At 39.2% G+C, this 24979-nt stretch overlaps 1 protein-coding gene and 1 long non-coding RNA gene across 2 annotated transcripts; one reads left to right on the forward strand and one right to left on the reverse strand.

Annotated features, from left to right (window-relative positions):
* Positions 1-2870: 2870 nt before the first annotated feature.
* stard7 (StAR related lipid transfer domain containing 7) lies at positions 2871-7986 on the reverse strand. The gene is made up of 8 exons (XM_086300583.1): positions 7056-7986; positions 6651-6814; positions 6434-6483; positions 5939-6049; positions 5671-5753; positions 5465-5564; positions 5282-5366; positions 2871-4724 (listed from the first exon to the last, which is right to left on the reverse strand). The coding sequence occupies exons 1-8, from the start codon at positions 7508-7510 to the stop codon at positions 4546-4548; spliced, it is 1227 nt and encodes a 408-aa protein (XP_086156709.1). The 5' UTR covers positions 7511-7986; the 3' UTR covers positions 2871-4545.
* A 2874-nt stretch (positions 7987-10860) lies between these two features.
* LOC147325854 (uncharacterized) lies at positions 10861-13650 on the forward strand. The gene is made up of 4 exons (XR_015130590.1): positions 10861-11139; positions 11582-11660; positions 12039-12134; positions 12898-13650. It is a non-coding gene; the product is annotated as an uncharacterized LOC147325854 (long non-coding RNA).
* Positions 13651-24979: the final 11329 nt, after the last annotated feature.

The raw sequence follows: 24979 nt of genomic DNA on the forward strand, positions 1-24979 counted from the left end.
GAACATGAAATATCGACACAAAGACAGCCACAGTCAACAAGCAGCTTTGGACGTCTGTCAGGCGACCTCCTAAACACTACAGTCTGCAGTCAGCATGGCAGTGCAAAGTGAAAAATAATAAGACCTCACCATCTGCCGTTCAAAACAATGATTACGTAGCCCTAAATTCTGCTGTGAAGCATAAAAAACACTTTAAGGTATAATATTCGATAAACCTCTCAAACTAAAACTAGTTAGGACTGGATAAGCAGGTTCAGTAAGGTTAATTCACTAGATACACACATCACAGCAGACAGTTTTTATTTTTCAAACTAGACTTGACAAGAATATTGTTAAATGAGAACAACTATTCCCATTCCCATGTGAAACTACTCTTAGCTTGAGCTATTCAATCTTCAGATCTCTATCTATGAATTTAAACGGGCAGATTTGTGTTTGCAGGTCCTCAGTCTTCAGTGCTTGTGTTGAAGGCGGCTAGGCTTCTTTCTGGTCTGCGAGGATGTTTCACGTTTCTTTCAAGTGGCGGGTTCAGCTAATCGCATGTACCTGGTATTTAACCCTGGGAAGCTGTCATCTTGGAGGTAGTCCTGAGGGTTGTTTGCCAACTTAAAGTAAAGACTACACAATGTCCGGTGTGCAATACAATGAGGAGTTCTTGTACATATAAAAGACCAAACATCCACCCCAGAGATGCAAAGAAGAAACACCTCATCAGAATAAGAGCCAGTGGTACGTCTGCACTTAAAGGAGAGGGGACGCTCTTGTGAGAATCCGAATGTTCCCAAAGACAGATGGTTTGAGAAAGGAGTAAAGGACATCAACAGCCAAAGTGAAAGATCATCACTGAAGAGAACTGGTGTCCTGCAACGCCAGCAATCAGCCACCTATAATGCAATCCAGAGATCCCAAGTGTTTCAACCTCTGTAATCCTTCTTTGTGTGTCCCTCTTTCGCCTCTTTTCCCTCCCCTCATTGCATTCATAAGTGGTCACGGCAGACGGCTGCCCCTCCACGATTCTGGCGCTACTGGAGATTACTTCCTGTTGAAAAAAGGAGGTTATTTTTCCTTTCCACTGTTGCAAAGTCTTTATTCATAAGGGGTCCTCTGATTGTTGGAGTGTTCTCCCTATTATTGTAGGGTCTTTAATCTAAACTATAAAGGACATTGAGGCAACTGTTGTTGGGATCTGCCCCTATAAAGGGTTAAAGATTGTTTGACCTCTACCTGTCAAATCAGACTGCTATAGTGCAATGTGGGGAGCAGAATTACTTAATAAGTGACATAATAGCTTATTTGGAGTGCCAGTAGATCTTTCTCTGAGTAGACTGATCAGTCACCTATAAAAGCAGCAGCTGACCTGTGCTGCTGCTTTCTGTGGATTAAGTCAGTCGAATTAAAGGTTGCAAGATGTTTTGCAAAAACATCTGTTGTGCCCACTAAGGTCTCTCTCCCTGAGAAATACAGCAACTGGACATTAGCTAGCAGAGAACTTTTTTGCGACAAACTGTGCAGAAACTATGTTTGCTGTTATTTAGTAAGCAACTTTGAAAAGTTGCATTTCAAATTTCCTGCCACTTGAAAAAAAGACTACTCTGTTTAAGTTGACTCCTCTCTTCTTCCGTACAGCGACTGCACCTTTTATTTACATCTGCACCATGAACACATCACAAATATATATTTGGGGAAAAAAAAGCATCCCAAATGCAGCTATGGTTTAAATTTGGAAATCATTGGTAATTTTCAGAAATTATCTAAGAAACCACTGACTTTTAGGTTAAGGTCACTGGGACTTTTAACGGATGGACCCAAGATATCAATTGGAAAATGCTACGTCACATTGTCCAATTATCACCTTCAAACTTCAGCCACATGAACTCATTCAATACTATTATACATAAACCTATCAGATTTAAGTGCTCATTAATTGCACCTGGGACTCATCAGTTTTAGTACTGAAGAAGCTTCTTGGATGAGAGGTAAAAGGTCTTCATGAATGGTAAATGGTAAATGGCCTGTATTTATATAGCGCCTTACTAGTCCCTAAGGACCCCAAAGCGCTTTACATATCCAGTCATCCACCCATTCACACACACATTCACACACTGGTGATGGCAAGCTACATTGTAGCCACAGCCACCCTGGGGCGCACTGACAGAGGCGATGAACCTAAATGAACCTTCATGAACCTAAAAAGATGTGGAGGTAACTTCAAGTCAAGCACTTAAGACAAAACTGGCAGATATCTTTTATAAACGACATGCAGCTATTTTAACACGTATAAATATTTGATGGTAAAGTAGTACACTGTGCTGATTATCTGCAAAGAATCAATAGTCAGCATAGATATAGCAGTGAGTGTTATCCAGAGCAGACAAATTAAACAGTGTGTGTGCAGTAAAGCTTATATGTGCAGAGTGTCACAGACCGTCTGACCAGACAGCCTATTGGATTTACAGATTATCCCATTAGACTGGACGATGGTGGCCCTTCAGTACAAACACTATGCTAATCAATCATGGCCCCGAGCAGCACAAGTCAAAGCCAAATGCTTTCTGCATCAAAAGTTGAACCCACAATGATACACATAAAGGACTGTTTATTTCATCAGATTAATGTTTCTTCCATTTCAGAAATTAATTTTAAATCACGTGGATTACAAGTGCACCTGTTCATAAGCCACACTTTCCCCCTCTTTCTTTTCCTAAAAGTTTAACAATGGAGAGAGAGAAAAAAAGTTACCTGCAAAACAAAAATAAGATGTGAAAACTGGTTTTAAATACTGCAGGTGGCACAGAGGCGTCTTCAGTTATCAGATCATTCAAATGTCACACACACACACACACACACACACACACACACTAAACATTAGCAAGTATGACATACTGTTTAATTGGGTTATAATGAGAGTCAATTTGCACAGTCAACCCATGAAGAGTATCTCATCTTACACTGCCATTGTTAAAAACACAAACAGCAGGAAAACACTTCACAACAGAATATAATTACACACACTTTTGATACACTGGGAGCATACGCGTATCCACACATGGGACCTCCCTCACACAAGTGGAAACCACCATATAGAATTAGCCAATTCAGTCAAATGTACCATTTGAGTGAATCACATCTCGCAGCACAAGCTTGCGCTACAAGATGTTAGGGTTTTTTTACAACATTATTTCACGATTCTTGTGCCAGTCTGTAAACAGTGAACTGTGTTAGGCGATGTTATATATTCTGTGGCATGTGCTGCTATTTGTACATTCATAGCACCCCCTGCATGCAAGGGTGACATGGAAAGATGAATTCAAAGGAGTTTCAGTAGGACACACGAGAACAAAACGGTAGCATCAAAATTTAGGAGAAAGACGTGAATCTCATTGCACCCATTGACAAAAAAACAAAAACAAAATAAAAATCCAGTCCTCCAGATGTGACTTTTTGAGTATACAAGATCTACAGCAACACAGAAATATCCAGACCTCCAGGAGTGCAAACTGTGTTGATGAACCCAACAGTAACAAAATAAATTCTGAACTGAAATTGGACCACCTCTTAAAAACACAAAAAACACCAAAAAAAAACAAAACTATCACATTAAATGCAAATGGCTTGGGATGTGGCACAAATACCTAAAACTTTACACCACTGTATCTGAGGATTTATATGGTTGTTATAAGACACTATGCCCCTAATGCTGAAGGACTGGTTCATCTTCAGAAGGCTGGATGCTTTAAACACTTGCAGGAACACAGTGAGACGGACCGTCTGATACCTCAACAGGGTGGATAGTAAACTAATGTCGATAGCAAACAAAAAGCTTTATTTTTTATTTTTAAATTCAGTAATTGTATCATTTTTTGGCCAAACTCATAATTTAACTTGTCATCTGTCATGCTTCAAACAAATCAAAATCACTTGCTTTAAATTCCCAGCAGGGGGCCTCAGTTCTTCTCTTAATCCATAATTTGACCAAGCGTTAACTTCTTAGTAAAAACAAGGCAGGTGTAGTTGCAGTTCTATGTCATACTCATTTCCGCCACAACTTGTTGAAATCACACTAAAGACGCTAATACAGTAGTGAGCAAGCTGGCGGTTTGAATAGAGTTTAAAGTCAAGCTTTGTCTAAAAACATAAGACAAGCCATTAAATACTAAAATGAGTAAAACTGTGTGTTTGGCAAAAACATGTCTATGGTTAGGAAATTTGGCTCAATTGTATAATTGCAGGAAAACATCAGGTGGCATTGACTGGCTGAAGAAGAAAAATGCCAAAACCAGCAGTCTGAACGACAACTTGCATTGCAACACTTTCTCCAGTGACAACAATGCCGTCACTAATGTAGTCCATCGTTCTTGTGACATCTCCTCTATAAACAGCATAAACATGTCTATGGATGGACACGTGCCGCTATTTTAGATCGCACCTTTCATTTTCAGTTCTTCTAATCTACCCCTAAGTTTGGGGTTGGAGGGTTATTGTTCCTGACTTGAGTGCAAGTGAAAACACACCAAGAAAACCTCTGCTCTCTACGAAATCTCCATCTCAAGCGTAGATCTGTCCAGAACCACCTGTATGGGCATTTTCTCCAGTGAGGCGCTCCTGGCTTGACGGCCTGTTTGTGTCACTGGATTTAATGACACTCGTGTAGTCTTGAATTCCCACTTCTAAGTTTTTGGCCCGCAGGGCAGCAGTGTGCAGTTTATCCAGAAATTCGGGCATACCTAGACAGGTTTTAAGAGGGAGAACATTCTCAAAATCAGGCTGGAAAAGGCATAACATGATGGAACACTCTCTCTGAAAACTAAATTTTACATTTTAGATTGCTACATTTCTGTCCAGACTTCTACAAAATGTAGTATTATTCATATATATTATTCAATTAAATATGAATACATGTGGTTAAATATGATGTAAAATATGGTCAAAATCTTGCCTTATGTCCGTTAGTTATGGTGTTGATTAACAACATCATGACAAATTGCACTGCCACAGTGTAGTCAACTTTTTAAATATTGTTTTAAACCGTGTTTGCCTCCAAACTTGTTAGAGCATCCCCCACCCCGTCTGCTCCTTCCACTGAGACTTTTAAAACTAGACTGAAAACTTATATTTATTCACTGGAATTTGAGTCAGTTTCCTTTATTCCATTCCTTTATCCTCTTTCTGTTTTGTGCTTTGTACAGCTCTTTGATCAACATTAGTCATTTTGAAATATTCTTTTTTGAATAAATTTCAGTTAATCCTTACGTGATTAGCGTATGACTTTTTCAGTACTCACCGCTCGACACCATCCAGCTCACACAATAGCGGGGGAAGACGGTCTGAGGGTCATCACTGTAGGTCAGCAGATAATCAAATCCATTCTGTGAGGAGATAAGAAAAACTATGCTGAGCAACTTCAAAAAAAGGACACAGTTGTTTAAAATTAAATAATCTGTGCAGCATGACATTCATCACTAACCTCATCAAAGGACTTGTGTGGGCGAATGACCATCTTTGACTGGTATGAATGAACTCTCACATATTCCTGTGTCTCTGGTACTCTGGGATGCTGTACGGCTCTGCACAGCCAGATTATCAATGCACAAGATAAGATACAGCATTTAGTCTGATTATATAAATACACCCCAAAATAAACAAATTAACAAACATCTCTTTAAGTCTGACCTGGAGACCAAGATCATCAGGTTGTTGTTGAAATCAACATCATAGCGGCGCACATATACATAGTCCCTCGAATACATGGGATACTGTGAAGGACATCAAACAAGATCAAATAACAACTGAGTGTGCGAAATGCAACCTAACCTTACTTGGTTGGCAGTTGCTCTTGATCAAAAGGTAAATTAAGGTTATTCATACTTTGACTGATAACAAAAAAAGTGTCACAGGTGAATGCAGGGTAGGCTGAACAAATAGCAATCTACAAACTCACAGGAAAGTGTGTAGCCCAATGCACAACTTCAGAGCCAGTATTGGCATGTCGGTCCACCACTTCAAGCTTGATAACGAGAGAATCCCACTTCTTCCTGTACTCTATGTCCAACTGGGGGGAAGGGAAAGGCAGAGTGTTATTGCTGTTAAAGCATTCCTGTGATGTGTAATGCGATTCCAAAAGAATAAAATCCCATAACCCCGAAAAACCCACTCCAATTAATATTAATCTATAACCCAACTTGATGTGTCGATTTTAAAAGGTTGTCTGAGTAAACAGTGGTTCAGAAGGTCAGACTTCAAGAGTAAAGAGATTGCTGCACACCTAAATCCCCAATAATGGATTAGGAGTGTAGCCTAATCGTACGTCCTAATCATTTCCTCATGTATGTCAGCACTGAAATAGAATAGGTGATCAGCTTCACGCAGTTTCCTCAACGACTTAAACTTTTGAGGTAGTCAAAATTGCACATAATTAGACTGAACTTAAATATACCTGTACATTGAAGAATTGTCTTGGTGTGACATCATCATAAGAGCCCAATACTGCAAATAAAAGATAACAAATCAGACCAGCTCAAAGTACCTTCAATTAACTGCTTAAAATGCAAGAAAAATCTGCAGAATCCTTTAGAGCTACAAATATTTCTCCCTCTATGACAAAACTGGACAAATATGTGAGACCCTGTTAAACATGTGTGTGACTAGCTGACCTCGATATTCGTAGAGGTGACTGTTGGGAATAGGTCGCTTCCACACTCTGAAGTCCTTCTTTTCCACCACAATTTCCCAGCCAGATTCCTGTTGCCCAGTTGCAGTCTCCGAAGACACACTTAGTCGTTTTGCTGCCTCCAGCGCCTGCAGCTCCAGTCCACACCTTCACAAAGATGCAAATAACAAGCTTAGATTACTTACAGGTTATATTCAGGTCATAATGAAATGCTTAACTGTACATACAAATGTAAGAACAAATTTAACTGCACTGTTTACTCAAATTTTGAATCAAGACAGGAATATCAATGCTGCTTTGTTGAGAGTGTCAACAGAGTAAGAGGCATGTTTACATCTATTCCTTTTTTTTTTGCAAAAATATATGCCTTTATAAAATGTTGTCCCACCTCTGAATTTCCTCATCTTGGATTTTCTCATTCTCCCACATGAAGACACCAGCCAGGGCAGCCACAAATTTCCCAGTAGGGGCGTGCTTGCTCTGTAATCTGCGCCATATGTTGCCAACCAGGGTCCACTTGGTGCGCTCCGAGTACAGGTTGGAGTAAAGCTCTCCAACCTGGCATGCACGCCGGAGTCTCTGGCCGGTCACAAAGCCGCAATGGTCCGCAAATATGGACAGCAAACCCTTCCTCTTGGGACCAGAGGCCGCGGAGTCGCTAGCACCCACACCTGCCCTCTGCAGCCAGGACAGCAGCAGGCCCACGTTCCTGCCTAGCAACGGGAGCCTCTCAAGCTTTCCCCTTCCCTCCTCGACAGTGCGTCGAAATGACCAGCTGCTCTGAAGCCTCACTGTATTTATACCGATCTCACAGATCGGACGGCGGGGCACCGAGTGAAACATGACAGCTGTGTCCGTGACACAAGTTCACAAAGACAACGTGAATTCCAGAAGTAGCAGAGTGCAGCAGCAAGGGTTAGCTAGCAAACTTTGTTTCCAAAGCTAATGCGCTGCGAGCTACCACCGCGCATTCCCTCTCTACCTACGCAGATAATGATGCACAACTATAGAAAGAAAAATTCATAACTTACTCTAGTAGTGCCACTAGCTGCGGAGTTGTCTGCAAACACGCGACATGTAACGTTAGCCTTAGCTAACCTTATCTCTCTTCACTAGCTTCTAAATTAGCGGAAGTTACCAGCACAAACTAAAATGCACAGAAACCCCCCCGCTCCTGCCTCTGAATATAATATCTAATAACTCCACTGTAAACTGAACTGTTATATTGTAGCTATCTGTCCTGAAACAGCCTCACGTTTTCACTCAATACATTTGACCTCCTCTTCCTACTCTCTACCTTATGCACGCGCTTTTTAAGCCCGCCCACAATTCGCTATACGCCCTGTGATTGGATGTTTCTTGCTTAATGTCACTTGTTATTGGACAGGGCCACACTCCGTTTGATTTTGAGTCGTTTAATCACCAGCATGTCTGGTTGTCCAGCTTCGTGTGTCTACTAAAGCCCATCCACCTCAGTTGCAGCGCTTAAGCGATGATCTGGGTTAAAGGTGAAGAGAAGGTAAACTGCAGCTGGAGTCCAGGATAAGTGTTTACGGAAAGTAAAAATCATGCATAATAGAAAGGGGAATGCTGGTACTTCGTGCCATGGAGCGTCTGAAGAAGAGGAAGTCAAGTCGCCCTCCAGCGGCACAAAAGTCGTAGTAAGAGTGGTGACTCTAACCATGACCATAAATTACGCGCAAAACGCTATCGGAGCGGTGATACTTGATTGCTAAAGTATGGTCCGTGGCCACATGGAGGTCCTGGAGATGCTTCAAGTGAGGAGTAAAGTCATTTTAACTTCAAACAGGGGAGTCAGATAAATCGAGGAACGTACTCCTCGTCATTAACTTTTAATAAATGTACACATTAATTTGCAAAAGTCTTAAGACACCCATCATTTCTTTATATTATGCTAGGAAAAAAATTGAATAGGTGAAAGAAATTAAAAATAATGTGCAGTCATACATGAAAATACAATATAGAAAGGGAAAAAAGTTTCATTCTAACGAGCTTGAAAGTCAATATTTGATACAACCACTTTTATTCTTTCTTTGCTTTTGTTTGCTATGTTGTCTGTTATCTACAGACACAGAAATGGTTCATCCTTTCAGTTAGATATTTTGAATGATTTCTAAGTGGCCTAAAATACAAACAAACTGTTAAGTATGGAAGCCCGTTTCCGCCACTAAAAAAAAAAAAAGTATCCATAACTCGAAATTTCGAGCTGTCTTTCTCGAAATTTTGACTTATTAGTAGTTCTAAAATGTTGACTTACTTTTCTCAAAATTTTGAGTTAATAACTCGAAATTTCGAGTTAGCGCTGCCAATCAGTAATCTAAGTGAATGATGTAATTTCCTTGTTATGTAGTTCTAAAAAGCTTGATAATATATTAAGTAATTCAAAGTATTCAGAATACGTTACTCTCATTGCGTAATGTAATGGAAAACATTACAAAATACATTTTGGGGCATGTATTATGTAATCTGTAGTGGAATACATTTTGAAAGTAACCTTCCCAACACTGCGCAAAGCAGAAGATGAAGCATTGCCAAATATGTTTCCAAACAACTTCCTTCCAAGCCAAATACTAGAAAATGTGATGGAGCATAGCTTCCCTTTGGCTTCACCTGCACAAGTGCCAAGGTAGGTCTCCCTGACAGAATTTATCTTGTAAGGCAAAGGGGGGCCTAGCAAAAAAAGTTTAGGAACCCCTGTGCTAATGCATCCTGTTGTGTTCAATGTGTTCTACACATGTTCAACAGCCACCAAAATCTAACACTACTGCAAGGCATTTTAACATTTTCTGCATTCAATGCTCTGTCTAAAGGGTTGAAGTTCAAATGTAAAGTTCAAATTCAAAGATACGCTGCAGATACTCACCAAACATTGAGCTGAAATATCAAGCCATCAGTGCTCAGAGCCGTTGTACATGTCCACTCAATCGCTCACTTTGGCCCCAAGAAGCACAGACCCCAGGGTCTCAAACACCGTTGCTAGAATACATGCCTGACGCAAAGTGAGTCCACGGCTGTGCCAAATGAGTTAGTAACATCATTGGCAAAGAGGGAAAAGGCTAAGATGAAGGCAATGATGAAGCCAACAAGGAATAAATGTCTGACAAAATAGGTTTTTATATAAATTGTTTCAAAACAGCAGCTAGTAAAATAAAGAGGTACAGAGATGTAAATAAATAATTAGCTTTATTTTTAGGCCCATTTGTCTTTTTGTGGGATTCAGCAGTGCAAACTTCTGGAAGTTAGTTGCTGATTGTTAGTTGTTGTAGGTGAAACCTTTTTTAAAGTGAACTCACTTGTTGTTGCACTCAGACACTTAGCAAAGAAACTATCAGATTATGTGGTATATATATATATATATATATATATATATATATATATATATTAGATCCGGGCCATCAACACGTACGCCCTGCCTGTGATCAGGTACCCTGCTGGGGGTAATAGGCTGGCCAAAGGAGGAGATAGAAGCCACTGACATAAAGACAAGAAAGCTCCTTACCATGCATGGAGGGTTTCACCCCAAGTCCAGCACCCTGAGGCTGTACGCTAAGCGGAAGGAAGGGGGCCGGGGACTGGTGAGTGTCGGCACCACAGTCCAGGATGAGACAACGAACATCCAAGAATACATTGGGAAGATGGCCCCAACTAACCGAGTGCTCATTGAATACCTCAGGCAGCAGAAACCCAAGAAAGAGGAGGGAAACGAGGAACCATCATGGAAGGACAGGCCCCTGCACGGTATGTACCACCGGCAGATAGAGGAGGTGGCTGATATCCAGAAATCCTACCAGTGGCTGGACAAAGCTGGACTGAAAGACAGCACAGAGGCACTAATCATGGCAGCACAAGAACAAGCTCTGAGTACAAGATCCATAGAGGCTGGGGTCTATCACACCAGGCAAGACCCCAGGTGCAGGCTGTGTAAAGATGCCCCAGAGACAATCCAGCACATAACAGCAGGGTGCAAGATGCTAGCAGGCAAGGCATACATGGAACGCCATAACCAAGTGGCCGGCATAGTGTACAGGAACATCTGTGCCGAGTACAACCTGGAAGTCCCGAGGTCAAAATGGGAGATGCCCCCAAGGGTGGTGGAGAATGACCGAGCTAAGATCCTGTGGGACTTCCAGATACACTGTAAACCCCAACAGTCTACCTGACTTATAAAGTTTGTGGATATAACAATTAAAATTCCTCACAAAGTTGAAACAACTTAAAACTTTTCTGTTCGGTTAACGATTCAAACAGTTATAATTGTACATGGCTTAGAAGTTAAGAGTAAATACTGCTTTCTTAATTATGATTTTTGAGTAAATGTTTTTTTCCGAGCTCCGCATGTGGACGTCATGACGTCATGACGTCTTCTCTCTAACCTGAACGACGTTGACAGAAAATTCTGTTCAATATGGCTGCCCTTCTCGAGCGACTGGAGAACACATTTGGAGAAACTTGTAAGTAAAACGGAACCTTCGTTATGTTTATTTTTTCCGTAAAAAAGCAAGTATATTAATATGTTGCAGCCAATAACTTGTTTTCGAATGCGCTGTTGTGTTAAAAAGCACAGACCCAGGTGGTGAATAGTTGTTCGCGGTTGTTCGCGCTCTTTTTCAAACAGTTTTAACCGATTAAAACACAGTTTTACGAAGAATCACACATAAAGAAAGGGTCTTAGTGATATTTTAACGACCCCTTGCCAACGCAAGAAAGTTGGCGTTTTTACAACAGCAGCCTCATTGTTCGGCAGGTTTTTGTTTTTTTTTCTTCTCATTAGCATCATTCAAAAGTGACTTAGCTAGCAGTGGCAACTTCTATCTAAAACAATTGAAATATAGCAAGGTGTTGTATATTTAGTGTGCTGATAAGGTTTTCAATATTTTTATTTTTTCTTCCAAGGCTGAAGGCCAAAGACAAAAAGACAGAAGAAAAAAAAATTCAGACTGCAATTAATTTCAGGTGGAGACAGTAAACACAGGTGAGTTGAAAGATCTATTGAAGAAACCATTCATTAAGTCCCTTAAGGTGAAGATTTCATATATTGATAATGATAAAATTAACACAAATTAAAGGTTTCACTGATAAACACACAATTTTTCCTTGCTTTGAACCCCATGTTCTATATAGATCACAGCTCTGATCTGGAGAACACTATTTTAAAATACTGTGTAGGGTTTTTGTCAGATGATTAAGAAACATACTCTCTGTCACAAGAGACAGAAAGGTTGTATCTTAAAAGAAAAGTCTCCAAAATTTAGTAGAGTCTGATGTCATGCAGTTTCATAAACATGTATTCTCCCCAAAGAATGACACCTGAAAACTTTGCGTTAAATGAACTTTTCTTTTCCCTTTTTAGGAGGCGCCTGATATCAACGTGAAACGCACTGCAGTACTTCGTGCCCTTCCTGTATACCTGCGGGAGGAGGACCCAGAATTCTTTTAGACATGTAATGTAAGTGTATTTTTGCATTACTTAAATTCTGCCAGTAAGATAAAATGCTATGGATTTTTTAAAATACAATTTAATACCCTAGCAGCTACCAAATTGTACAAACAAAATACCCTCTCTGTAGAAAACCCACACACACACAGGTGAGGAGCAGGGCACAGGCGTATCACAGCACTATGGCTATGCTGCAGGTGGCCCAAAAACCAGGCTGAAGTCAAGATTTAGTTTCTTTTTGAGATAAAGTCATGAAATAAAAAATTACTTTTTTTTTTAGAAAAATAATAAAAATACAAATTATGTAATGCAAGAAGCTAACACGTTAATGTACATTTTTCAAAAAAAGTAGAGTACCCTAACTCGTTACAAAGTAACCCACTACACTGCTGAATGTTTTGCTAGATTACAGGTCATGCTTGTCACATTCTCTCAAACCAACCTTACTTATTTAATTGGGGCGATCGTGGCTCAAGAGTTGGGAGTTCGCCTTGTAATCAGAAGGTTGCCGGTTCGAGCCCTGGCTCCGACAGTCTCGGTCGTTGTGTCCTTGGGCAAGACACTTCACCCGTTGCCTACTGGTGGTGGTCAGAGGGCCCGCTGGTGCCAGTGTCCGGCAGCCTCGCCTCTGTCAGTGCGCCCCAGGGTGGCTGTGGCTACAATGTAGCTTACCATCACCAGTGTGTGAATGGGTGTGAATGTCTGGATGACTGAATGTGTAAAGCGCTATACAAATACAGGCCATTTACCATTGATACTGTGTCTATTCCAGGCGGACGCATTGGATGAGTCGACCCTCATTGACACTCCAGTTGCCCTTCTCACAGTGGTTACCGACGGCGCTTCCCAGTCCAGTCCATTTTACTTCCTCAAGCATGGCTGTTTTGGTGAAAGGCGACTAGGTGATGTGTGATATTCCCAGATTTGCAAATGCATTTGCTTTATTGTTTGGCTTGATCTATGCTCTGCATTTAGACTACCCCAGGAAGCTGGTTCACACATTTGCCTTAGTCCAAAATATCTTCATGGGGCTTGATGACGGCAAACCCCTGAAACCCCTGCCTACATGCTCTTAAGGAATATAAGGCAATGTTTGTTAGGACACGCACTCTGTTACTGAGCACTTTGTTTGAAGCACTTTAAGCACTTTAAGTTTAGTACAGGCTTTGGGTGGATTTAACTCCATCAGTTTACCTAATTTTCCTATACTTGACTGCCTTATCTGGTTATTTGGAAGCTGATCATCTTTGTACCCATTTTTAAAAATTGTTTTTCATTTCTATTTAAAAAAAAGTGATTAGTATTTGACTTTTTGTTTTGCATTTTTGTGTATTTTGAGAAAGATGCAATTAGGACTGATGTCGTCCTTTGTGAGTTTATAAAAAGATAAATGTTCTACACAGAATTTATAATGCTCACTTTATGGTGCCGATGTCCATGTTAGTTGTTTTATAAAAACATTTGTGATGTTTTTAAATTTTCATGAAAAAATGTTAAATAAACAAAATGTAAAGTAACTGAATTTCCGTACTTTTTTTTTTTTTTAGTAGTCTACACTCACAACATAAATATCTTTTAATTAATAATCAGATAATTTGAGTTTAGGTTGTAATATAATTGCATTGTGTTGCATCAAAATAATAAACTACAAGAAACACAAAAATATTGAAATTAAAGTATACAGTCTTTGAGTAAAGCTCAATTAATAAAATATAAAATATAATTTAAAATTTTTAGGTTAACAATAAATACAAATTTTGAGTACCCCATACTTAGAAGATATGAGTTTTTGTACTTAAATCTTTTGAGGTAATCAGTTTCCACAAAAGTTTTAAGTTCAGTCAACTTGTTCGGGTTTACAGTGTACAGACGGACAAAATGGTGGTGGCTAACCAACCGGACATAGTGGTGGTAGACAAACAGAAGAAGACGGCCGTAGTGATCGATGTAGCGGTTCCGAATGACAGCAATATCAGGAAGAAGGAACACGAGAAGCTGGAGAAATACCAAGGGCTCAGAGAAGAGCTCGAGAGGATGTGGAGGGTGAAGGTAACGGTGGTCCCCGTGGTAATCGGAGCACTAGGTGCGGTGACTCCCAAGCTAGGCGAGTGGCTCCAGCAGATCCCGGGAACAACATCGGAGATCTCTGTCCAGAAGAGCGCAGTCCTGGGAACAGCTAAGATACTGCGCAGGACCCTCAAGCTCCCAGGCCTCTGGTAGAGGACCCGAGCTTGAAGGATAAAACCGCCCGCAGGGGCGTGCTGGGTGTTTTATATATATATATATATATATAAGTATATATATATAAGTATATATATATATATATAAGTATATTTACTTAGGAAAATGAAGAAAGGTTAATTGTATTTCGGTAGCTGCAAGTACTGTTGTTTTCTTTTTTCAATAAAAATATTTTCAAAAAAAGAAAAAAAAAACATGTATCACTCCAAATATAAATGGACCTAACGGTATGTAAAATACGAATTGGTAGAACAGTAATGGCCATTACGGCCACTGTATTCAGGATGCTAGGGTAACAAGGCAACTTCTACAAACCTCTGCCTCATGGTATATACCATGGCGGGCCCATTTCTCAAGCTCTTTTTAAATAACCATAACTCCATTGTGCTAAAGACAAAATTAGAAGGGTTTCAGAAAAAAGCCAAGACAAGCTTTACAGAAATATTCAATATATTATGGTTGCACAAGACATTCACAAGGTACTGCAGAAACTGCGCCATCAAGTGGACACAGAGCAGAGCACAAATTAGTCAAATTACAAAACAGCAGATTTTAAAGTAAACATACATCTTTGTATCACTGGAAAAAAATCATATGACTTCATTTGTGATGCAACTGCTTTGAATTGTTTTATTGATATGATTTAATTTAGTGTCTAGGCAGAAGTGAGGCAGTCGATCAGAGAGCTGAATTTCCCCTTATTTATATCAAATAGATAAAATATACCAATAAAAATATCACAATGGTAAATAAATGCAAGGCATACTATCAGCATGGAAATGAGAAACTACCTGTGCACGTCTGTGTTTTTAAACATTTTGTGAGCTAAAGTATGTTTCCAGTTTAGTTAGACATCTATAACTTCACCATGTCTAAACAGTACATTTATCAGGTCTGCTATCATCTGCTTCTGGATCTTTTAGGACCACAGATCATTCATTCTTCTCCTAAAACTGCTAAAATGATTGTTTACAAATTGACCAACTTAACTGGACCTAGGGTTTTTTGATTCACCTAACTGTGGTGAGACAAGTTAAATCTATAATGGAACCTCTTTATGCACTGATAATAAAAAATCTCTTATAAAAAATGATACCAGTCACAGTAAATTCTGGCCCATTAAAGGATACAGTAAGCATTGCTTTGTGTTTCCACACACCACTAAAATCATATTTTATCAGTACCTGTGCACAAGTAAGACAAAAAAAAACCCATACCAGAGTCAAAGTTTTTGGTATATGTGTACCAAGAAGGGGAAACTCTCCTATTCCAATTTCACAGATTTACTGAAGTGAATAAGCAAATGAGCACATGGATACCAGTATCATCAGGCAGTGCATGACAGCGCTGGTATGCACTTTCCAGTTTTTCACCTTAGAAATATTTTGGGGTTTTTTGTTTTTGTCTTTGTTTGGTTTTTTTTGCCAGGATTTACTCCCAACTTTCAGGGGATTTTTTTTTTTTTTTTTAGAAAATCTCATTTCCACGAGGAGCTACTCTTCATACTGGTACTGAATACCAGAATGGGATTTTATTTAAAATAATGGTAATAATAATGTGCAGCAGGTGGCACTGTTAGTTTTCACTTATAATAATAATAATAATAACAAGTATACATTTTATTTATAGGCACCTTTTAAGGCACTTACAAGCAATTAAAAGCCAAAATCACAGTGTGCATAAAATAACAGAATTAAACTTGAACAATGCATAATCAAATAAAAGGTATTAATAACGTTTCTATGGAAGGATTTAGACTGTTTTCATGAGTTACTCTTAGCACTAGGGAGCTGTGCAAATTCGTGCAGAACAAATAGAATAATAATAATATACATCAGGTGGCGCTGTTGCACCACGCATATCTGTTCGTGCAGACATGGTTTATGTGAATTATTTTTTTATAGTTAAAGATCAAGCTGTAAATTGGGTGCACCACACAATTCTGGTAGTCTGAATTTTACAGACTCTGTAGTATCTCAGTATCCCAGAGAAAGGTTAATATTGTGTCTCCCTTCGTGGAGCCCACCATCAGTGACAGCAAAACAGGTCAGGGTACTAAAATAAAAGACTTTACCACAGCATGTCTTTTTCCTCAAAAAATGCTGATGAAGAGGGTGAGGCAGATTAAATATACCGCATGCTCAGTTCATCACATTCTTTAAAATCTTGTGTGTTTGTGTTTGTTGCTCATTAAAGCTGTGAAGGACTTTTGTGTCTTAACCCTTATGGCAGTGGTTACCATACCCTTTTTTGCTAGGCCCCCCTTTGTTCTACAAGAAAATCCCCCCCCCCCCCCCCCCACACACACACACAAAGACATTCTCCAACCACACACCTATATTTTGTTTTCAAACTCCATTGCTGTTTATTTCACACACATTTAATAAACAATTACACAATTAAAAGTAAACTGCAATAAATTACAGGCAGCAGTAAAATAAACTACGGTAGCAATTTTTTTATGCCTTGTCCACACCTATTTTAGAAAATGCAGGTTCCACACCTACGTCCACACCTTCACACCTTTCGTCCACACATAAACGGCGTTTCCAATCACAGAAAATGGAGATTTTTTAAAACTCCTGTCAGGTTGGAGATTTTCGAAAACTCCATTTTTATGTTTACTTGTGGACGAGGAATACGGAGTTCGTCACGCAACGTCAAAGGTATGCGCCTTTCATGTCACGCTGTGTGCCGCAGCGGTCAGTGGAAGAATCCGTCGTTGCGCACTCGGTGCTTGTTTAGGGTTTTTTTCACTGTAAAAAGAAGTTTTCTTCCCACGCACAATGGACACTAATGTTTTTGTCACTTTTTATGGAATCAAACTCAAAGGTCAGTACTTCCACGCTTTAAACGCTGCACGCTCATACTCTTTCCGCACTCGCACATATCCATTGTTGATCTGCACACAGCTGTTGTCACGAACGTCGCACTGGCTTACGTCACTGTCATGAGACATTCTCGCAAAAAAAATCACGGTTTTAGTAACGCAGTAACGCAGCGTTCCTACGGGAAAGTAACGGTAATCTAATTACGGTTTTTGCAATAGTAATCCCTTACTTTACTCGTTACTTGAAAAAAGTAATCAGATTACAGTAACGCGTTACTGCCCATCTCTGGTAATAATATTCAATATTGCTATCAATCCATTTTTCAAAAAATGCCTCTCTGTGCAAAATGGGCTAAAAAACATAAACAACTGTGGGATACTGTTTGTCCGTGATTTGGACAGGGGGAACAAATTGTGGCAGGATCAGCCTGATGTTATTTGTATCCCACTGTAACTTTACTGTATAAAGAGCTAACATCTTCAAAATGTCAGGAGTATTTAGTCATTAGAAGAAGTGTTTGTAAACTAAAATCAAGAAAGTTGGATACTGTTTGTTTGTGATTTTGGACAGGCCAGGGGAAGCTAATTCTGCCGGGAATACCTACCTTGCCACTTTTGCAGGTGAAGCCAAAGGGAAGATTTGCTTCATCATATTTTCTAGTATTTGGCTTGGAGGGAAGTCGGTTTGGAAATATAGTTGACGGTGCTTCAGCTTCTGCTTTGCGTTTGTGTGGAAGCACAGTCATAAACCTTTCAATTATGCAAGCAGTGTCCAAGCATTTTTTTTTTGTTTTTTTTTAATTCATACAAATGAAATATGTACTCCCAAGTATTGCTAATCGTAATGGGTTAGGGTTACTTATCATTACTGATGGTGATTTAGACCTCACAAATTAACTGTAACCAGAAACAGTCATTCTGAACTCATTCTGACTCCCTTGAGTCAAAGCAATAAACAAACTCTAAATATTCTGACACTGACAGTTCTGACATTTTTGTGTCTGCAGCCTTTGGCTAATGGAGGAAACGATGAACATTTTCTGAGTTTTGAAATTATTTCTCCCATATTGCTGCAATGATGCCGTCAGGTGCACTAACAAAACAAAGATCCAACAACAGAAGACTTTTATTTTGGAATGTCCAAGTTTGGATGTGCTGACCAGGAGCACAGTGGTGTTAGTGGTGCCATAAAATAATCACATTTAAAAAGAAAACAGAACTAGTAAAGGAAGAAAGACAGGATGAGTTGCACACTTCATTCTTCACTCCAACCAATTTAATGATCCAAAGTTCATTTACTTCTTATGTTTATTGCTAATTTTGTCATATACTGGCTGTTTTATGTGTTCATTCAGCTCTTAACATTAACACTACCAAACAATGAAATTGTGAAAGTGAAACTTTTGAACCACATGGTCTGAACAGATTGTGAAAACAAGAATCTAAAGGAGGTTATGCAAGCATGGTCCCTTTATTATTTACATGCTGACTGATGATGCTGGTATTCAGTTTATCACCTCCTTTCATCTGTGACACTAAACACAGAAGAATTCCTGTTACTAGCTTTAAGTATGAAACCTCCACAATCCCTGATATGAATTATGTTCAGGTTTTTATGATCGATTTGGGTACTGAGACAAAAGGTGACTGCACTGGTGCATGAAAGAACAAAGCAAGGCCTTCTCTATCCCGTAAAAGATCAGAGTTTACTACAAGTACAAGTGCATAAAGACATTCCTGTGCTGAATTTAACTTTTTGGGTTTGTTTTTTTTACACAGTTAAATATCACATTTATCAGTGCATCAACAGCCTTAGCCCTAAAAAACTGGATCAACTTGAAAACAACCCTTTCAGTGCATTTTTAGCCCAGGGAAAAGGCATGCCTGGTCCTAAAATATTCAAGCAAGGCAATAGAAGAAGATAACAGTAGACTCTATCAATTTTGAGTTTATATATGCTGCATTTTTGAATAACATCTTAATAAACTCGAAAACATCCTTTAGCTTATAAAATGACAGATCTAAATCATCACTGCTAAACTGTTCAAATACATTATTAAGGCCCTGCATGCTCTTTTCATCACAATCATGAAAGCTGCCCAGAGGCTTTAGTATCATAAGACCAGCCAAGATGTTTTTGAAGAACCTCGTGCTCCACAAAATAAAAATTAAAAAAATCTCATAATCACACAATTATTTTTCTTACTGCTTTATGTAGAAGACTAATATTTAAATTCATAACACAAAACATGTGGAAGTGGTTATGTTGTTCCTACATCATCATAATAGTGTTGGTCCAGGATCCCTATTCCATTAGCATTATCCAAGCTAAAGCTTTTAAAAACTAGCAAACCAATATGAGCAACCTAAAGTCTAATAGCAAAATCCTAACTTGGAAATGTATTTAATGTGTAATGTATAAATTAATAAAGAAAACACTGAAAATCCTTCAAGGCCATCCGCGTTGATCGAAGATTGTTGACTTTTGCTTAACCGGGTGAAGAGACACTTTCTCTCAGTTGAACATGGAACACACGCACACATACGCATGTACACTGACACAGACCTGCACTCACACCCCCACCCCCTCCAAACACTTTAGAAGCTATGTCTTCTATGTTGTGAGATGTGATGATTCATGTGCTATGTACTGAAGTGGTTTTTTTTCTGTTCTCAAACTGATCTCCCTGTTGGAGCTCAGTCTTTTAAATTGGCTCTTTGCTAGGTTGTCTGGTATGTGTAGAAACAGCACTGGCTTATCCCTTGATTTAGGTGCTTTTTTAAATCCTTGAATGGTTCATAGATTATTGTTAATTTGCTTAAAAAACACAACAGTCATGCCAAACCATATGCAAAGAAGAAAGGTTGAAAGACCTTCAGAAAACCTGGTGACCCAAAGACTAGAGATGGCACGATACCACTTTTTTATGTCCGATACCGATACCGATATCATAAATTTGGATATCTGCCGATACCAATATGAATCCGATATAGTGTGTTTTTTAATCAATAAAACTGTTTTTTAATATCTTGCTGCATTTTGTATAAGTTCATACTCAAGTTTAAATAAACAACAACACTAAAGCTATTCTGTTATACCTGTATGTAAAAAATACACTGCACCCAAAATATTTCACAGTTCAGCAACACTGATCAATCTAATAAACTTAAACCTGCTCCATCCTCCCTATTCTGGTATTTTAAAGAGCGCTTAGCAGAAATATTAAGCAACCTAACTAATAGGGTTGCAAACTCCCAGCAAAAAAAAAAAAAAAAAATAGGGAACCACCCCCCAACCTCCACCTCATGATGCTTAATCGACGTAATCAACTTTAATTTGATGCAGTGTGGAAAAAAATGCACAGAAATAAATTATTTTTCAAGAATAATTAAATAGATTCAACATCTTTCTTCAACAGAACTGCAGACTGCACAGATGGTATCTTCCCAAAGGAAAAAGTACTATAGCTTACTAGGGTATATTAGACTTAACAGTTACTATACACAGTAATGGACTTCTATATATTTTACATCAGATTAAAACTTTGGGTGTAAGATTCGGATAATTATTTATTAAAAGCTCGACATTTTAAATAAGAATAAGAAAGAAAAGTATGTCTTTGTGCCCCCTTTTCCCTGTTCATGCCCTATCGGCCCCCCTGGCTAAACTTTGCTAGATCCGCCCCTGCACAGTTACCAGCTGTCAGCTACGTAGAAAAAGATCTTGGTGTAGAAAGTAATATTAAATAAATTCTAACAACAGCTTATCAAGCTTAAACGTGCTGCTGTTGTTCAGCTGCTGGTTTCCTCTTTCTGGCGCAAAGTGGGCCAAAAACAAACAAGAGAGACGGACTCGCCACAGAAAAGCCGAACAGCTGATCATTAATCAGTTTCACGATTGAAGTAGCAGCAAGAAGAGGCAGTCGCTCCATATATTGGTTGTTAAGCTGACCGTGGGAATGCTTTACAAACATTCAGAGATGAACTTACACACGTGCTTTACTTCTCTCTGGGATAACTTCCTCGGAGATGAAATGCTGGTTTGGTAGTGAGGCTACAAATACACACAGCCGCTCTATCACGTGAGCACACTGCTCCGACGTGCTGCGGTTATGAGCCGAGTTACGCCGTGTCGCAAGTTTTGTGAGGTGCTTTTTTGATATTTAATGGATCGGATTACATTTTTTTATTTCTCTCCGATATCCGATACAGTAATTTATGTCAGTATCGGACCGATACCGATACGTAATATCAGATCGGTCCATCTCTACTAAAGACCACTTTAAAAACTCTATGAATGTCTTGTGAGGTAAATGTGGGGTAAAGTTAAACTTTTGCACAGTACTGCATACCTATTAAAATTTGCAACACATCAGTAGCACTTTCAGGATGACTGGGCATAGAAAGAGGTGATGTTGAGTCTTTCTCCAGATCCAAAGAGTTATCCACTCTGTGAAAGACTGGCAAATAGATCAACATTTTATGCAAACACTTTGTTAACATCCTCATCTTTGGCACATTGTTGTTATAAGTTTCAGCAAATCAAAAGCCACTGCCTGTGTGGTTATCTGAATAGCATTACTCGTAAGTAGTTGTGAAATCTTTTCTGAGTACAAAGGTTAGGAAACCAAAGGACACACGCAGGCAATACAGACAGCTTGTCCCTGTTTTAAGGTGTGGCTCACTGCACAATGGTGCTAGTTTCTATGTTTTGTTTTATCACTCCAGTACATCTTTGATTCTGGGAAAGACAGAAGTATGCTTCAAAGCTCCACTATCATGTCTCTAAAGATCTGTATTACATACTTGGGTACAGGTGGTAATGCTGGTTGAATTTCTCTCTTTATAACAGGGGTGAAAGCACCCTTTATTGAATTTAAAATTGGCCCTTCTTTCCTTGTGAACGTGCGCATTATCTTCCCCGGTATCCTATTGTTACTATTCTTATATTCATTTCCCTTCAAAGAGAGCCAAATACACGACAATGAAACCCAGGATCAAAACGCTCAAGCAAGGATAAAGAAACAAGCAAAAACAATAACAAGGAGTGTGGTGATTTATGTTGTGAGCACACCCCCACTCCCATCGGTCACCTGAATCACCAGAATCCAAATTCACAACCCAGGGAGGTATTAGGAATCCACATGAGCCTAGAAAACCCAAGTGACTACAACTGACAGTGAAGACCAAGCCACAGTGGGCACCAGCACCACCACTCCACAACAGACCACCCCATCCCAGAGGGCTGGGTGCGGGGACCAGGCACCCGTCCTGCAGAAGGACTCCAAGTTTGCATCACGCGGCCCAACATCTAGGACCACACCCACCAAGAGAAGACAACATAGCAGACGTAAATATGCAGCTCCTACATAAATTCCACAGCAGCAACCCCACCACAGCAAGCCTCCGCCCTGCCAGGTGCAGCATGCTGAGATATGCAACATTTTCAGCAAATAGGTCTTTGGTAATAAAATAAGATATAATATTGTGTTTGTAAACTGTGTTATGTTCCTTTTTATCTTTTCTTTTTATCGCTCCCCAAGTGGTGGTGATCTAGATCGCATTAACCTACTTAAAAGCATATATTTTTTAGAAATGTTATTACAAAACAAAGAGACACACAGGTAGTACAGACAGGTTGTCCCTGTTTTAAGGTGTGGTTCACGGCGAAATGATAGTGGTTTCCATGTTTAGTTTGTTTTATCACTTCATTGCATCTGCAATTCTTGGGAAGATAGAAGTATTGCCACTACAAGCTTCAAATCCCGACAGTTCTAGGTACGTGTCATGTCTCTAAGGTTATATATGATTTGCATGGGTACAGGTAGTGATAAAAACAACATGTGAGACTTTATCCCCTAAAGGGTCAGAATTTACTAATGCTGGTTGGTTCTTTCTTTACATCAGAGCCTGAAGAATTTCCTCTATTGAATTTGACCTGTCTATTGATGCTTTCACAAACACAAACCATAAATATTAATAGATTAGTTTTGAAATACAGATTTGACCATAGTTTTAGGGCAGGAACAATAAGTCTTTGGTTCTGAAACAACCAGAAGCCGATAATAGTAGATTTCATTAATTTACGGTTTAGATATGGTATTGTTATAAATAATGTGTAAATTATTTTAAAAACATCCGCAGGCTGATGAAATGTTTGGAAAAACAGGCCTAAATGTGCTGTTTCTTGTTTGATTTAATTTGTCGATAGTTATATTTACTGCTAATATTTGTGTCTTTGAAATTAACAGAGAAAATATTCAGCTTTTATCAGTAACACTAAGCGCACTGTTAATTAGCTCACTGTTATTCATCCTTTGTTTCTCCCTCCTCTTTGTAGGTTACTGAAGCCCACAGATGACTCTTCTGCATGATCAAAATGTGTGATGCTTCAGTAAATGCAGAAATTCCTCCAGTTGCCATAAGACACTGTATAAATGGTGAGGCCTGCCTTCTATCTTTACAGCAGACTCTTTCTTGCAAGCTTGTAGCATGTCCATTCAGATTGTTTGGTTTTTTGTTTGGCTTTTTTGTGCATCACACTGATGGTGTTCCCTGTCAAACTTAAAATAATTAATTAACCTGCATGTCAATGGGTTTTACGACTGTATTTTTTCTAAAGGTTTTAATACTCTTAAAGGTCTTCTTCCCCTCGCCTAACAAGTTTTCTGCTGAGGAGCTATGGGCTCATGTGCTTTGTGAACAGTTCTAACTTAAAGGTGAAAACATTTCTAAGAATTCGATCACTGGGAGCTACTCTTGCTACAAGGAAGCCTTGTAAATATACGGGCCCGGGGTTATTTATATATAATAATGTACTCCAGATGGCGCTGTTTAACCAAGCAGAGTGTAAGGTTTCAGTACAGGTTAATCTGAATTACCTGCCATTCATTAGATTTTCATTCAGTTATTCTATGTAGCCTAAGACCTTTGCAAGCAATAAACAAGGGTGATAAACGACTGTACTAATACAGCAGGTCTCTTTTTTTAGGCTCAGCTCGCTCACTTCTTTAAGGTCATGTGCTTGTTGCTCATGAAAGCAGTGGAGTTCAGTGTTATCAAAAGGCCAGGCTAAGTGTTTTTTTTTTTTCAGAACCTGTTGTTTAGCTTAACTTATCTCTAAGACAAAAGAAGAAGAATTCAACACAACCATTTGTTTCTATGCTGCTTTAGATATCAGACTTGCTACAATTTGCATATGTAGTCAAATAAAAGTGGTTATTTTATCCCATCGGGTGCTCCTCTGTGACTCTGAGTTTTGAGCAGTGAACAGAAAGTAGCCTGAAAATCTAACCCTAACCCTGTGTTATCATAATAATTTTTGAAAATTGTTCTCCCCAAGTCCTGCCAAAGAGGGTGGGGTTATAATTACTTGTCAGTACTAATAGTGGTTTAGACCACAGAAGTTTAACTATAACCTCAGGATGAGCAATTTTTAATCTGGTTTGTATACCATATTGATTTCCTTGAGTTGAAGCAATTAAACAAACTCTAAATATTCTGACATTGGCAGTTCCTCTATACGGCCACGGTCAGGTCACATTTCTGTGTCTGCAGCCTCTGGGAGTAAACAAGGCTTTCTGGGCTGAGGTGGGAGTTAGAGAAGGCGCAAATTATGTCGTTAGAGGTTATGGTAGGAATTCTTGAAACTTGTGTTTTGACGTCGCCTCTCCTATACCTTGCAGTAATGCTGCCTTCAAGCTCACCGACAGCAATCATAATTACTGGAGTCGTCGAAAATTTCCATGCGCCTCAAAGAAGTGACGTCACAGAGCCAGAGACA

This window comes from Aulonocara sp. 'chitande type north' Nkhata Bay, linkage group LG7 (genome assembly GCF_057382095.1).
Source record: "Aulonocara sp. 'chitande type north' Nkhata Bay isolate Kocher_YH1m ecotype deep benthic linkage group LG7, A_spYH_male_GT1.1, whole genome shotgun sequence".
Taxonomy (NCBI): domain Eukaryota; kingdom Metazoa; phylum Chordata; class Actinopteri; order Cichliformes; family Cichlidae; genus Aulonocara; species Aulonocara sp. 'chitande type north' Nkhata Bay.

Bases quoted from the DNA above. Each gene is read 5' to 3' on its own strand.
- stard7 (XM_086300583.1), bottom strand. From the start codon at position 7,510: ATGTTTCACTCGGTGCCCCGCCGTCCGATCTGTGAGATCGGTATAAAT. The intron at 6,815-7,055 runs GTGGGACAACAT...ATCTTTGTGAAG, and splicing joins CAAGATGAGGAAATTCAGAG to GTGTGGACTGGAGCTGCAGG. The intron at 5,565-5,670 runs GTCAGACTTAAA...CTGGCTGTGCAG, and splicing joins CTGATGATCTTGGTCTCCAG to AGCCGTACAGCATCCCAGAG.